Source organism: Necator americanus, chromosome II, assembly GCF_031761385.1.
Source record: "Necator americanus strain Aroian chromosome II, whole genome shotgun sequence".
NCBI classification, from domain to species: Eukaryota; Metazoa; Nematoda; class Chromadorea; order Rhabditida; family Ancylostomatidae; genus Necator; species Necator americanus.
In genome coordinates this window covers 14,238,006-14,254,128 of record NC_087372.1, presented here as the reverse complement: position 1 = coordinate 14,254,128, position 16,123 = coordinate 14,238,006, and the positions used below count along the sequence as shown (strand labels likewise).

The following is a 16,123-nucleotide window of genomic DNA, read 5'->3' as shown; positions in this document are numbered from 1 at the left end:
ACCGCGTCGAAAGCGTGACACGCTGCCCTTAGAAGAGCTGCCGCGATTGTTTCTGCAGCTACCGTGTGCTTTAAATGAATGTACTTTTACGTCCTAAATAAAGGTGGTCATTTGTGTTGCGAGGTATGTAAGAATGCGCCTCTATGTATACGCTCCAGTCCCCTCAGCACCCTATTGATTGGTTTCACTTGAGAAGGTGGATGAGAACACCTCATTAGTCGTCAACCGCTCGCTCCTCGTTGCGGCGCGTGCACAAGGGTGGCGTGTTGCAATTGAAATCGTCATGACAAAACCGAGACCCGAGCAGAGCCACCCGGATCCCGCAATCCATTAGGTTGTCAAGACATAAATGAAACTTTCGTGGCAGCCCTATTTCTGAAAGTATTGTGAAATATAAGATCACGACTTTTTTATTGTTTGTTCACTATTTTGTCCTTTTTCAGTTTGTTATTTCCAAATTTCGACTGCTTGCACTCACAATTTCCTGGTTGTTTTATAAAATGTTGGAGCAGAAATTCGTCGTTCGTGTGGGCATGCTCTACGATTTCAAACAAGGCAAGAGTGCGGCCGATCCATTCAAACTCTGCACTCGAGCTTTGGAAAGAACTGTATTTCGAGAAGTCGATTTTTCAAGTGGTTCAACCGCTTTCATGACGAAAGAATGCCTTGACCACAAAGCAGAAATAGTTCAGCAGAAACTCGAAGAGCTCAACTGGAGTATCCTGTCACATCCGCCTTACTCACCAGATGTGGTACTTTCGGACTACTACTTTTTCCGCTCGATGCAGCACGAGTTGACTGAGAAGAGGGTCGAAAACGTCGAAGAGGTTCAAACTTGGCTGTCCGATCTCTTCAACTCCAAAACAACCGATTTACACTATGTGGGTATCAATTACCTGCGCGCTTAATGGAAAATAGTCATTGATAACTGTGGAGAATATATCATGGGATAAAATTGTTTCTTTCTTGAACTGTGATTTGTATAAAAATGGTCGAAAGTCTCACTTATCTCTTGACAACCTAATAAAACCCATTTCTAGATTTTCCCGCGGACTCCCTCACCACGTCAGATTCGCGGTAGACCGTCATTAATTGCATCTTATTAGGTTAAAGTCTTGGCTCCGTTTTCCAGAAAATCAGCTGAGTTTTCGATTGAAAGACGGCCGATTTGATGAAGACAGTATTGCATGTATAGGGAAACGAGTATTGGAATTAGTAGTGACCTTTAATCAGTTCAGATAGTCTGTTCACTACTCGCATACAGTACTCGAATGTGTTGTATTGGTGCGGCGTTCCTGGTGTCCCAGCCCTATCGATGGGACAATCCGTCGCCCCATCGACAGAACCAGTGCCACAAGGGACGAAACGCGACATGTTTACACAATACGTATACCGACTGTATATAGATGATGAGCTGAGTGTAACATAGCAGTAAGCGATCCTAGAGATCGGTCGGCGGCTCGAAACCCCTCAGAGCCATCCAAGCCTTTCATCTCAGCGGCAGATGGTGCATCAGCAGTATATTTATCTCTAAGGATCTCTAAGAATATCTAGGATAGAATTTCCTGGATTGAGGTCGAAATTTTTACTGGATCCTAAAGAAATTGGTCAAATGCCACCTTCTCCATTCTTCACTGTAAATAAAGCCGCGTTGAAAATCCATGACGTATGGAGGAAACTACGTACTGTTCGTTTATAGTCAGTTGGAAGCGAAATCTGATGCATTTACGTGAACGACTGCGCTCGAAGTGAAGCTGAAGCTAGAGGGATGGAGCTGGGGCCACCGTTAGCTTTATCCGAGCTGCAGCGATGAGTGGTGCTGGGTAGGGTCCCTCCGATCCCAACCGCATCGACAGCAGCAGCTTACGCGATTGGCTGCACCGAGCTTCAGGTCTTTGTCATCTGACTGCACAAACTGCATAGAACACCTTATTCATGGAATTATTCTTCATTTCTCAATACTAGACACAAGTTTGAAGTAAGACAACAAGTGGAATTACTGTACGATATGGCATGTGTGATTCATCACGCATAGTTCGCATGCTTGCAAAACAAAAAGCTCATAATCAGGTCGACGGTGTTTGCAGTAGATATGACTACCTTTAAATACAAGGTATGCAAACGTCTTCAGTCAAATCAAATTGCAAAATGCATCCTTCTTTTTTTCTCCAAAGTGTGTTGCTAATCTTTACTCTAGCCTCGTTATTTACTACAAAGGTGCGTCATTTTCTATCATCGTACTAGGTTCACAAAAAGAACTTCGACACCTCGCAGCACAATTTTGGTGCAGTTAGTAACTTCATGAAATAATGAAAATAATAGTAAATCATACGAATACATATTATATAGACAATCGGGAATGTTTTGAAGGTCCTGCTAATAGGTCAACACGTAGGAAATCGTTCTACTTCATACTTTAAAATTATCATGAACAGTTTCCAATTTCCTCTAAAATATTTTCATTTTCTAAAGTTTTTTTTACGGCTTTCCGATAGGCCTTCGACGTCTTTTTTATAAAATTCATTTAAGGCATCACCCCGTGAATCTAGGAGTGGTGGTGGTTTCAGGTGGGTTGCCTATAAGGAGTCGTAGATTATGGAGAAAAGGATGATTCCGTCTATTTCTTCCTAATTACCGTAAAAATAGCTCGGAAGATACGGCTTCGAGCGTTCTGGCGCGCTATTTCCTACAACGAGTTCGATTGGAGCGCGCCAGCTTTGTCCACGCACCGCACTTTGCGGGCCGTTTTTTTACAACAATTAGGAAGAAATGGACCGAATCACCCCACTCTCCATAATCTACTATGCCGTATACGAATGCTCCACCTGAAATCCGCACCACCCCGATTCACAGGATCACATTTTGTTAAAGGCATCATCCCGCAGATTCGCGGGGTAATGCCTTTAACAAAATGTGATCCTTCCACGGCAAATGAGAAATCTCATTATCCATAGGATGATTTGTAGAACTGTTAGGAACGATTTCGAACAAAATGTGCTTCATTAAATAACTTAGCTTAGCACAATGAATACCAGACATATCGACGGCCTATATCGACGGTAAGACCGGTGTGCTTTTTCATTATCCCAAAGCCGTTACCGGCAATTGAAATATGAATTGTTTCAGGTCGCAGCTACATCACAAAGCAACTGTGATACATGCAAATCTATACTTCAGGAGATTAAAGATACAATCCCAACCGTCAGCAAATACACCGAAGAGATGTTTCGCGAAACTATCAAGGTTCGTTCAAAATGCTTCCCTTGTACCGGTCACAAACTCTACTTCCAATACCACAGCTTTTTTCTCTTCAAAAAAATGTGAAGATATTTTTTCAGAGACTGCTACAAATCACTTGAAATCTCATTTATTTTCAATTCTCTTTTGTTTGTTTTTTTTTTCAAACTCTGATAATTCGATGAAAGAGTAGAATTGCTCTTTCCGCTGTCACTCACGATTGCTACGCAGGATTGGGTATTCTTAGCCGAAAAATTGTGTCCATTTATCTATTTGTATCAGTCTTGTCTTGATCACGGATTTGCCAATATCTTCTCTAATCGCGAAGGACAGCAAAAAAGCGGTTCAGACGCTTGTCGGCTTGTCGTAAAAGAAATAAATATTAAAAAAACAAACCGTGAATGACCCTTCAAACCAAATTCCAGAAAATGAAACTATAATGCATCTCTTCCACCTTGAGCAAATCATCTAAACGCGATAAAAGTGTCGTTAGGTGTCGTTAGATGATACTTGCCAAGAATTTTCCTATAACGATTAATTGCCGTATACGGTACCATTACAGAACATATGCAGCAACAGCAACATGTTGCATGCACTGAAAGAGATCTGTGTGCGTTTCGAGGTACGTGTCATCCACGAGTTATTCGTATGGATTGAGAAAATGGAGCAGCGAATCGACCCCGAAAGGGAGTGCATCTTCCTTCACCTTTGTCCACATACCACCACACCACAAACACCAACTAGGAAGCACATCTTCCTTCCTTTTCCCCTTCTTTGAAGATTTGTAAATAAAAATTTTCAGAATATTCAGAATTCCTGCACTTCATGCTACTTCATTGCTCTAAGCTCAACAAAAATATGAAAATACATACGCCAGTTATTTACACCGTCCATAAGGCTCAGCTATCACAAAATCAAGGCGGTATGATAGAATCTACATAATACACGGCATGATAGAATCTATAAAATACCCATCGATATCTACAGTTTTGGAATAAGAATGTTGCTAATTCGAGGTGCAGGCATCCAGCACGCCCCAGCAAAGATCACAACCTCTTCATGATACTTTCTCAGATCCGACTACAACAAGGAAAATTAGAGAGGAAGATGACGCGGAAGAAATGTTTGTATGAGCATTAAAATAGTGAAGATAAAGTGAAAATAGCAGGCAAGACTATGAAATGAAAGATGGGCTCAAACGGTTCTACGACAATTAGTACAACGACGGCTCACAGTGCATGGGAGACAGCAAAGAAAAACAAGACCAAACGGAAACGTGAAAATTGTAAGTAAAATGAGGCAGAGCATACAACACATGTCCGTTTCCTTTGTGACTACTCCAACGTTCTGAAAAGTGCTAATCTTTGACAACAAAGGAAAAAAATTCCAAGAAAATACACATGGTTGAAGTTCTGTACCAAAATGCTGATCAACTAACTACAATCACTTCACTTTGTGGCCGTTGCTGTGCAAATAATACTTACATATAGCATGTGCTTATCACTTATATCTTAAAAGGATTATCTTCTACGAGTTACCTATTAGAGAAGAGACATTTGCTTTGGTGAACATAAATTTTCCCAAGCTGAAATATTTGTGTTGAACCTATCAGTGAAAGCAGTGCCATTTTCTTTGCAGAATGTGTGAGCTTATACATTACAGATTTCGCTTGAATACTGGATACTATAGGTATCATCAGGTAGCAGATTTGCTAAGGCTAGTAGTTGCACAAAGATAAATATGCTACACAAGTTCCCCATTCACGTTCAACTAGAACAAAAGCCAAAGGAATTGCCACTGAACATAACATAACATACTGACCTATGAATCTACGAAAGGTTCGAGGAATATAACTAGAATTTGTTGTGTTGAAATCCAAACAACATTCGCCACTAATTCACATTTACGAATTTCATTTTTTTAAGCATTTGCGTCTGCAGCAGTTCCAGCCGAGAGCAGTTCAACTGAGAAAAATCAATTTTAATCAAAAGCTAGAACTGCTCTTTTTTTTAGAACCATTACGACCAAATTTATTTTACTGACGGGTGTACACTAACTTATTTTACAGATAATAAAAGCTAACATCAGTAACAGAGAATTGCGAATTGTATTTTCTGAATGTTTTTTATCTTAAAATCGAACGAATAGCTCATAAGCATCGAATTTTTTTCAAAAGCTTCTATGAATTGATAACTCGGCGTTCGTGTTGTTCTGTTAAGGTTTTTAATAGAACATAGTTGCAATATCGGTTTGCTTTATGAAGTCCAAAATTTTCAAATTCTGAGCACTATCACGGGTGATTTTAAATTTCCAAATTATTTCACCGAAATTACATGTAACAGTTTCATCGATGCCTCGCTGACGAATTGCATCCAGTTCTAAAGGCTAAGATAAAAACAAAAAACTTACGCAGTGAGGGCACGTGAAACCATTCCCAACTGCAACGACAACTTGAGTAGCGACTGGTATTCCATCACCTTGCGGAAACTGCCCCATACCTCAATTATAACTATTTAAGAAGTTGTTTTCACACTAACGTATGATAAATAATGAACTGAAAGACGCTGACGTGCAGATACAGCCACCACGAACCATAGATATAAAAAGAACTGTTCCGAGACATAGTAGAAACTTTATAAGTAATCAACAAACTAATTAGTACTTACCAACTGTATGGGTAGCGTAGTAGATTGGAGGCTGACCAGGCTGCTGAGGATGTGAAGGGTACGGCTTCGGTAGGTAACCGGGAGGAACTGTCGGCATCTGTGGCTGACCACCCGATGGATAGGGAGTAGTGGGATATCCTACTGCCATCTGGTATGATGGAGGTGGCTCACTATACGGAGATGGATTCTTAAAAATAAAACTTGATATGGATCCGCCTACAAAAAAGTACATCTCGAATAACGTACGTGTGCTCCTCCAGGTGCAGCTCGTGCTTGATTCAATTGGACATCTGAGCTCGCTGCAGGCAATGTGGAGTCATCACTGAGAAAAGAAAAGATTCTAAAAACCAAAAAAAAAAACAGCTGAAGATTTAGGTGGAGATCATAGACGAAGTAAGAAGAAGGGAAAATGTAGAACCACTCAAATCTGCAATCCATGTAATATAAATGTTCTTGAAACTAATAATTCGAAGTACCAATCTATTCTGGGTCCAATAGACTATCAATCGACAGCTACATGTGCATATTACTAAGGTGCGTACAAGTTAGAAAGTATTTGATCCGCATCATTAAGTGCTACAGACGCAACAGTACACTTCAATATCGATTTGCATCATTCACCCATTATTTGTTCTACTATGGAAATTGCAATGATCCTCGTATATTTAGAGGTGATGACTATGGGTGACGTCCAGGGTTTCCCCTGATATGAGGTATTCCCACAAATAAAAACAGAAAAGTCAGTACCTTCCAAGAGAGCACCAGACCAACTAGTTTGAGTAAATGTGGCGCTCAAATAAACAAAGACAAATAGTCATGGAGCAACGCCCACTGTCGATCGAAAATTCAAGCTATACAGAAAGGAAGTCTACCTTGTTGTTTGAAGATCTTCGCGAACAATAGGAGGAGCTGATGGAGCCGCATCTGACACAGTTGCCACTACCGGTGCTTCGGTACCTTTTCCATTCGACATTTTGCTAAAAATGCCCCAGTCCAGCTCATCATTTCCAAAAAAAAAAAGTATAACTAATGTATATTGAACAAATTATTGCAGTATATGTCAGTAGAAAAACGATTTCAGCAAAAAAAAAACATAATCGCAAAACAATTACGTTTATCCTATTTAACACAAAACAATAACAGTCATGCTTTTTTCATGAAAAAGCATGTTGCCGTAAACATTGGAATCTCTCTACAGCCAACAATGTACCCTAGATCCTATTCAGCTATGGAAAACAACTATACAACAACTACTACTTTTACTACTCTATGAAAATTACTAAAAACGCACACCATGGGTGCTACCACTCAAACGATAACTCTTTTAAATCAACAAAGAAAGAAAGATACAAGGAAACGATCAGGAATTGCAAAAAACCACAAATAGAACTGTATGAAAGTATAAGGCCACCAGAATATGTGACACGTAGCCGTTAGCAAACATGGATCTGTTTCAAGTAACAAACTTTGGAACAGATCGAATCAATATCGAAAAGAACGCGTAATTATCATAGAGCGTGGTAATAATCGGTAAGAAAAAAATTAAAAGTTCGAAGACGTCATCAAAAGTAGACGATCTCGTAAACAGACACGATCAAGTAAAATTCAGAATACAACTACACCTTGCATACTGTTCATGAAAGAGACGCTAAAGACAGTATGGCAGAAGAACACCTACGAAAGCGCTCCTCATAATCACACGAACGCCGCACCACGTGATGAGTCAGAGGCCACAGCGAAACCTGTGTTGGCAGACGACGGCAACAAGCCGAGTGTTGTACGCCATATGAGAGGAGATATACTCGTTCTTTTGAGCACATAGGAATCTAAATTCGAAACTGAAGTAATAAAACACTGAAAACACAGCTATTCCATTGAAAAACATCCACAAAAAATGACCTCAATGATCTATTAACGCGAAAAATAAAAAAAAAAAAAAAACAAATAACGCGAGAAAAGTATACGATGCTCTTGAAGAAAATAACTCACAACTTAGATAAAGTTACGACATCACAACGAATTCTGGGTGGATATCCTATGAGCTAAAATTGGAAATCGATACAAGTTGACAATACCAAGTAAATTAGACTCTCTGTATACTTCACGAATGCAATGGAATGCGTTTGCCCTTCTCTAGACCCTGGGTCAATGTTCATAGAGCCCTCACGATCACGTCAGTGAAGTATACTGAGAGTTTAAAGGAAAACAGTTTACATTTGGTGGGAATTTGTAACGGCATGTCATCAGATACTGTAACAACATGTGGTTCGTCCCTGAACATATAGCGCACATGTAGCATCTTTGGTTCTCCAGGACAAGGATCATAAAATCCTGGTAATTGGCTCTAGAAGAAAGTATTCCTTTTGATAGCTATGCAAGTTAAACAAGGAGCTGACATACCTTAACAGAGTATATTCGCAATTGCGAGTCATTGACCATTGCCTGAAGTGGAACAGTAACATCAATAGTTCTATCTCCAGCTAAGATATACGACGACGACCCGCTTGACTCAGATTGTCCATATCTGGAAATGTAGAAATAGAATACAGGAAGCCATATTTAAGAAGAACAGAGAGGAAAACCAGTGTCACCAAAGTCATTATGATAGTGCAATAAACAACACGAATTCCTTAAGAAACTGTGAATTAAACAGGAGTTCCAATTAATTGCAATTTGTTGCCTTCTGCTTATTCTTCTTTTAAAGAATGCGAATAGAAGACATGTTATATCACTTCAACATGGAGTGCTTAAAACACTTTAAAAACAGGAGATATAGCGTCACATAATGCAAATTGGATCCAGAAACGAATAGGAAGGGACTAAAAGGTTAAAACGGCTAAAAAAAATAAGAGTGTGCAAGGAACTGATGTAAGATTCGACCTGTATAAATAAACTGTTGATATGAACATTCGTGTCGGCATTAAGACTGCGTTAATCAAGTTCCTCATATCAGTGATACGTTATTTTATTTCCAGTAAAAAAAAAATATTTGAAGCTTTAACCTCTTAAGTGGCGTTTATGCATATCCACTGCAAACACTTACTTTTTTTGTGGTCTTCAAGTATTCAAATGGGTAAGTATTTAAGGAATTTTCATTCCGACTTTGTTGGTTTGAAGAAATAATGATAAAACATCCATTCGTATAATTAACGAGATTAGCTTGAGCAATGATCAAGAAGGAAAAGTGGCATATAGAAAGTGCTGCATTACCAAGTTCCTGGAATACTTGGATGTCAAAATGTCATATAAATTGCAAATAGGAGAGGAAATCTAAGGAAGACTGGAATTTGTAATGTAGTAATTTTGCTCGCAAGATGCGCCTTTAATCCCTTGCAGAAATTTCACGATTCTTATATCCCAAATATTTCACGATCGCTCATAAATCCCTCGCAGTTGAAGCGGAAACATGAACGAAGAGCTTACAGACTGTGAGAATGTTAGAGAGAAACAAACTTGCAAGCCACCTTTTAATAGTTATGTAACATAGATCCTTCTGCAAGTAAAAGCGATCTTAACTGGAGCACTGCTAAGCACAGAAATAAACAAAAAAAAACACAAAGACACAATAAAATTTATGTGGAAGGACCCACAAAATCGAATTCGTACTTATTTATAGGTTAATTCCAAAATGGTGTCTGTGTGTATGTAAAAATACAATATAACATTAAGCTTGGAAAACTCGAGTGCAAAATTGTAAAGCTAACTAATTCTCTCTAAAGAAATGTTATCGGTATAAAAGTTGCTTTCATTCGAGATTGGAAGAACTCTTTAACTGTTATCATAATTTCATCACTTTATCTCCTGTTATGCACAACAAACCAACTACGCGGCCATAAGTTAATGGCAGTGTGAAACTTAGAAAAATTCTATTTGAAAAACATTGAAAGATAGCATGAATAGTGAAAAGCCACCTCGCATCTAGGATAACGATGCCTAATTTCCTTTGTTCTTCACGTCGAATTCGATCTGCAGTCGGACGCATTAAGTTAATCACTCGCGCCGCTTCCTCCTGTTTGGCTGTGTCGACCTAAAAAAAAGAATGAGCGCTGTAATATTTGCGAAATAACCACAGTAGAAAAAGATAACACATTTAAAACCTGGAAATTCATGGGGTATCGGGAGCCTAAAGAACTTTCTTCTGAGTTACCACCTAACAAAGAATCACGTGACAAATAGCTTGGTAGCCGCCGCGTTCACGTTAACGCAAACTCTTGCAACAATCATGAAGGGAGGGCACCAACATTTTTTGTTGAAAAAAAAACGCTCTGAGGAAATATCCTCATGAAATTTAAAATTGAAAAATTGAAATTTGAAACATGATGTATCTCTAGCATATATCGAATGTTCACAACATTTAAATACATCACGTATGCCAACCAATAGCGGCATCAAATGTGTTATTACGAAAACTACAAAGTTCCGCATATTAAAAGTAATGCATACACAAACATTATGTCGCTCCTCAATTTTTGCTTGAGCGTTTTTGTTAGAGAACCTAATTGTGATAATAATATGTGATAATAGAAAGGAAAGCATTATTTAAAAGCACCACCCCACGAATCTGAGGTGGTGCAGATTTCAGGTGGAGTATTCCTATACGGGATGGGAGACTACGAAGAGGGAGGTGATTCCGTGCATTTCTTGCTAATTGCCGTAAAAACGGCCCCGAAGATGCGGCGCCGCACAAGACTGGCGCGCTCCAATCGAACCTCTTGTACAAAATGGTGCGCCAAAACGAATGAAGCCGTATCTTCCGGGGCGTTTTTACGGCAATTATTAAGAAATGGACGGAATCACCCCCCTCTCCGTAGTCTCCCGTCCAGTATACGAATACTCCACCTGAAATCTGCACCACCTCAGATTCGTGGGGTGATGCCTTTAAGCAGTTTTTCCTTTTCATCAGCTTCCGTGAAGCTTCGCAAAACCTTTTACCCGAGCAAATTAAAGAAGGTCCAGAAGGAAGAAATATCACCCTTATCACAACTAAAATCACTTACAAGGAACAAGAAAAGTGGAAGAAATTCTCTATCATCAGTCAGATAACATCCACAAATTTTATAATCAAGAGTATTTAGACAGTAATGAATGTTATTTCGAGCGCTCCTTTCAGAGTCATGGTACTGCGTTTTCAATAGGGAATTTTCGGCAGCGAACAAGTGCAAAACTGTTAGAGGTATCCGCGCTGCGTTGAACATACTTACTCTCGCAATAATAGTATACTTCGCTTCATTTTAATTGCCTTTTGTTTAGCATTAAAATTAAAAAATGACAATGACTTGCAAGAACCAGCCAATGAGTGTTGTTTAACTCAGACAAGTTTGGTGAAAATTTATCGACCCCGGATAGCGATTAACGCCACTATGCGAAAGTAAGGTTGGTGCTCGGTAGATCAAGGCAAAGACATATTACTATCTTACTATTGCAACCGTCGCAGATAATCCAGCTGCGAAATAGGGTTCGAGTTCACATTACCTACATATTGTCGTAGTAAACATTGCCGAAACGGAAGAACGTAACCAAAATGTTAAAACGCAAGCTCACCTCATGTTCATGGCTGCGATCATCAAACAGTGAGGCAAATCGATCACACCACTTGCGGAAAACCACCTAAGAGTGCTTTGGTAACAGCGAATGACAATGACTTTACTGAAATGTAACTAACCTTAGTTGCAAGTTGAAACAGAACTACCGGAACGACAACACCGTAAATAGTACTCCTCGCTAGGGACTCACGGTCATCACACAAGACTACCTGCCATTCAAAAGATGACTGTCCAGTCTTAATCCTAAACGTCCTTCATTACTGCGCAGAAAAAATCCTTTGTACCCTATTTCTGGTTAACCACTCTGCTTAATCGCTAGTTTCTTACACGTACACCTAGATGAAAACAAGACTAGTCATGACAGAAATATCAAAACTGCGAAAGAAAAACAAGCTGCAACCAGTTTAAATGCATCACTCTACGAATCTGAGGTGGTACGGGTTTCAAGCGGGTAATGCCTGTACGGGGTCGTATATTGTGGGGAAGAGGGTTGTTCCGTTCACGTCTCCCTATAGAAGGACGACCCGCCTGCGATTCGCCCGAATGGGTTTTCGACGAATCGTAGGCGGGGAGCAACAGCAGTCGTCGTAAGAAACAGTTTCGAGGTCGTCCATACAGAGAGAGGTGGACGGACACCTCAAATATGGCAAACCAGACTAGGAGGGTACTTACAAAGAAAGAGCAAGAGTCACGTCAAACGGAACTTACTTGAATTTAGCAGTCATCATACATGAGGGAAAAGAAAAATGTAGTGCACAACCTATGCGAGAGAACCTTGACAGACGTCGCTCGAAGTGAATCGACGGTGAAATTCCTAAACAGAAACATATATTTCCAAATGAGATCAGAAAAGGAAACATTTGATTAAGATGGGTGCAAAACATTTAGAAAAAACGAACCAAACACTGACAGTTGGATGGCGCTCTCCGTGAATGCGTCACGCTCCGGATTGCGAACGAAATAGGCTAAACGCACATTCGAATTCGAAGGAGATAACTGAAACAGAAAAATGTGAATGCAAACTAAGTACGAAGACAATGTAACTCACGGTAAAATTAGCGACAGCCTTGGGTTGATTGTTTTCAGTATGAACAACCGTGGTCGTGATAGCACTTTGAAGAGGGGTGAGATTCAATATGATGCTACCTTGCCATCGAGAACGTAGTCTCATAGAATATACTGGAATCGACCGGCAATAACTAATCAGTACGAAGAGAATTCAATATGAAAAGCTAAGACATGTTATTGCAAAAACTACATATGTATAAAAGGATGGCAAAAATTACACTTACTCAAGGTCAATGCAGGTGCAAAAGTTTCTTGCATTGGAAAGTACTGTAGAGACGGTTGTACAATAACAGCAGCACGGGTGTATATACTTCTAGCAACTCTGCACGACAAATTAATCATATCACTAGAAGCTGTTAACATGTTCTGAAAACATTTCGTATTGAGAGAGAAAATCAGAGATGAAGAGAAGAGACTGAAACATGATTAGCAGCATAGGTGCGATGGTCGGAGCCGGTGCTCCGACTCCCTTCACTTTGGACGGTTGGGGAAAGGACCCCCTCACTTGAAGAGGGTCCGGCTCCTATCCTACCTATGATAAGCATCATATCTACCTCAATGTGGAATTGTCCTGCACTCTTTTTCCAAATGAGAGACATGTTCCCATCGCCTCGCCCATTCGCGGATTTGACTCTTCCTGTGAGGCCTACTCGATCAGTTGCCGTCATCGCACAATCAACCGCCTGTGAAACTGCTATTCCTATCAGTTGCGGAGGATACCTAAGACGGCAAAGGCCTTCTCGAAGAAAAACAAAGAAGAACCGATTTTTTTTCAAACGTACAATAAGGCCTCTTACCTATCATCGTAGTTCTCTTGAAACAAGCCAGCAAATGATGTTTTGACGATAAAACCGCTCTGAAATGAATGGATGAACTAATTCGTAAAGCTGCCCATGACCAATCCACAATTCCTAAAATAATCCTTTGCTAACACTAAATTCTACGAAGAATCCCCGGAAGAAATGTCTGTCAAAATGCTGTTCACTAAATCTGGTAGAACTACCAAAATACAATATATAATTACATATGTACGATTTCTGCTTGAGTTTCAGAAGAAAAAAAACCTTCCTAGGCATTATAGACCTGAGTGACCATCAAAAAACATAAAATGCTTGGAATGGAAGTGGCTTCGCTATGGATATTTCCGCTTACCATCCCCAAGAAAAGGTTAATGTGAGATATGTGCAACAAATGATCTAATTCAAGATTACCTAGTTGTTATAGCTGTACTCCTTTCACTACAAAATTTTTTCTTGTTCAAGTCGTAGTCACTTACCGAAGGATGCACTCGTTGCAGCATCAACTCTTGTTCCTTCAATCGTTGCAAAAACTCATACTCCTTTCTGATATTCTCAGGATTAGCCGATCTAGATACGAGTTCCCATCCTTGAGTATCTAATCCTTGCACTCCCAAAGCATCGTAAATAGCACGCTGTTTCGGATCCATTAACGCTGCAAGATATGTTCTAAGATGCACAATATTTGCCGTTAATGTTTTATTTATTTGTAATAATATATTGTTGAGTCAAAACAGCCTGAACCTCGGCGCAGTTGCGTAAGCTGGTCCGGTCAAAGCGACGCAGATCTTTGTGCAGCTACGTCGGTTGGGATTGCGAGGAGGCGACCACTAGCTTCGCTCACTGCAGGGAGCGATGAGTGGTGGTAGTAAAGGTCCCCTCTCGATCCCAACCGCTACGCTTTGAGCGCACCGCTTACGCAACTGCACCGAGATTCAGATTGTCTTTGCCCAACTAATCCTTACAGTTTCCAAGCAAAAATAAACATACTAAATAACAAACAGCATACTTTCATGAGCTCGACGTAACTGCACAAAGATTTTTTCTGCTTCCTTCTTGTCGTCTTCGTCATTATGCCGATCGGGATGGAAAATGAGACACCGCCTGCGATACGCCTTATTTATTTCTTCCTCTGTAGCCTAAAGCAAGTAATATGCAAGCACTATCATAATATAACCATAAAAAATATAACCAAAACTATAAAAGACTACGATAATAACACTATTGACATTTTTAAAGAGAAAGCTAGCTCACTATACGTTTCACCACTATTCGTGTCTAAATTAAGGCGGAAAAATCCGGTGAGGGGATGCTTGCCTTCCTCGTAGCAAACGGAGTAAAAGAATTTGCATACGAGAAGTTATTCTGTTGAGATGATAAAGTGCATGTGCATAACTCAGCTGACTGTGATTTCAACATTTACTTTTTAAAGTTAAAAGATGTTATGAGAGCACCAGTTAGTCTAAGAAAATGAACCGTGACGCAATATGAATTGAGAAATACTACTTGCCGCTTCGACTAATGCACCATGCATTAAACGACAAGCAGTGCAGTTAAATGAAGAAAAATAAAGGAAGAAAAAGTTGTGATGGTTTTGAAACCGTTTGGATCGGCCTTCTCGGCAGTAAGGCAGTGACAACAGATGAAAATGAACGTCACAGCACTTCACACTCACGTTCTTTGGCACATTCAATATCGCATAGAAGTCTATGTCTTCCTCCTCATCGAGTAAAAGATCCTGATCCTGGTCCCCACATAGTGAGCTCCCGGAGGAGACTGACATCACTGAAAGAAGTAGCACTACTATGACCAAACAATTAGACTGAAGGCCAAACTTAACAACACAAAAAGAAACATATCCGCTGGTCTACAACTGACCCACATGGCACAATTTCGTACAGATTACCTGTTACTAGTACTCCAAAAATTAAAGGCTTCTTTGCGCGTTCAAAACGGAGCGCTATATCTACAATGTAGCTTTTCTCCCCTAAAGCATCCCACGACCATGACGGAAATGCACCCAAATCTACAGTTTGGGGTAGGTGTGACAGTCCGTACTCCATTTTCACAAACCAAACAGTTGAGCATCCAGTCGTTCTCAGCAAGGAACGCATTTAAAGGAGAATCAAGCCTTAAATTGTAATATGTACACATGACTTCGTGCTGAGACCCAGTTGCATTATGTTTTGCAACAAAAAGCTCTTATCACTATTATCACGGTAACGATGGACAGCATGCGAGCCGCAATCGGCGAGACAACGGCCAGGTAGATAGTGCGTTCTTTACGGTTAGACCAGCGGCCTTTCCCGCTCAAACAAGATGTTCCGATGTTGGAGCACAATGATTTATGTTTATGTTATCACGCTGTCCACTCGTTGCCCGGTCATATGAAAACATATGCCAACGGCCCTCTTGTAGGACGCTTTTCTTAAGTAAGCCGAATACGGCGACAACTTTCTGTGGCCATAATCGGCTTCTTTTTTTTTTGCTGAAACTTCATCCATTCAACCAATCGTTGCTTTTATTGGGTGGAAAACCTTTTACTGTTAGCCACTCTACCTCGCGTCCACACACAAATACTAATTTGGAGAAGAAAATCTGCTTAAGAACACACAATAAAAACCAGATCAAAGAAAATCACAGAAGAGTCTTCCTACAGATCACTTCATAAATCTTATGATTACCTGAGAAAGTGTAAAGTTTCTTGACACATACAAGAATTATGACCAACGCATACGGAAAAAACATTAGCTGCTTTCAGTGTGAGTGTTGCAAAAAAGGTCAATATCAACAATGCCGATAGTTCCCTAAA

The 16,123-nt window shown here is 40.0% G+C and overlaps 2 protein-coding genes across 5 annotated transcripts; one reads left to right on the top strand and one right to left on the bottom strand.

The window, feature by feature from the left end:
* Nucleotides 1-500: 500 nt before the first annotated feature.
* Nucleotides 501-908, top strand: RB195_017808 (uncharacterized protein; the record flags this gene model as incomplete). Its single annotated transcript, XM_064184970.1, has 1 exon — nt 501-908. The coding sequence occupies one exon, from the start codon at nt 501-503 to the stop codon at nt 906-908; it is 408 nt and encodes a 135-aa protein (XP_064040851.1).
* A 3,310-nt stretch (nt 909-4,218) lies between these two features.
* Nucleotides 4,219-16,059, bottom strand: RB195_017807 (uncharacterized protein; the record flags this gene model as incomplete). Of its 4 annotated transcripts, none has more annotated exons than XM_064184968.1 (24): nt 4,219-4,317; nt 4,471-4,584; nt 5,647-5,735; nt 5,904-6,090; nt 6,150-6,225; nt 6,776-6,880; nt 7,646-7,729; nt 7,893-7,945; nt 8,118-8,153; nt 8,194-8,247; nt 8,304-8,427; nt 9,815-9,930; nt 11,445-11,510; nt 11,566-11,689; nt 12,155-12,260; nt 12,346-12,442; nt 12,495-12,625; nt 12,739-12,880; nt 13,069-13,234; nt 13,312-13,370; nt 13,791-13,966; nt 14,321-14,450; nt 14,987-15,096; nt 15,996-16,059. In XM_064184968.1, the coding sequence occupies 24 exons, from the start codon at nt 16,057-16,059 to the stop codon at nt 4,219-4,221; spliced, it is 2,508 nt and encodes an 835-aa protein (XP_064040848.1). The 4 variants fall into 4 exon arrangements, with proteins under 4 accessions (XP_064040848.1, XP_064040850.1, XP_013308936.2 ...); XM_064184969.1 differs by lacking the exon at nt 15,996-16,059 and adding an exon at nt 15,218-15,374; XM_064184967.1 differs by lacking the exons at nt 4,219-4,317; nt 4,471-4,584; nt 5,647-5,735; ... (1 more) ...; nt 6,150-6,225; nt 6,776-6,880 and adding an exon at nt 8,009-8,043 and having other exon boundaries at nt 7,627-7,729; nt 8,118-8,247.
* Between the last annotated feature and the right edge of the window lie 64 nt (nt 16,060-16,123).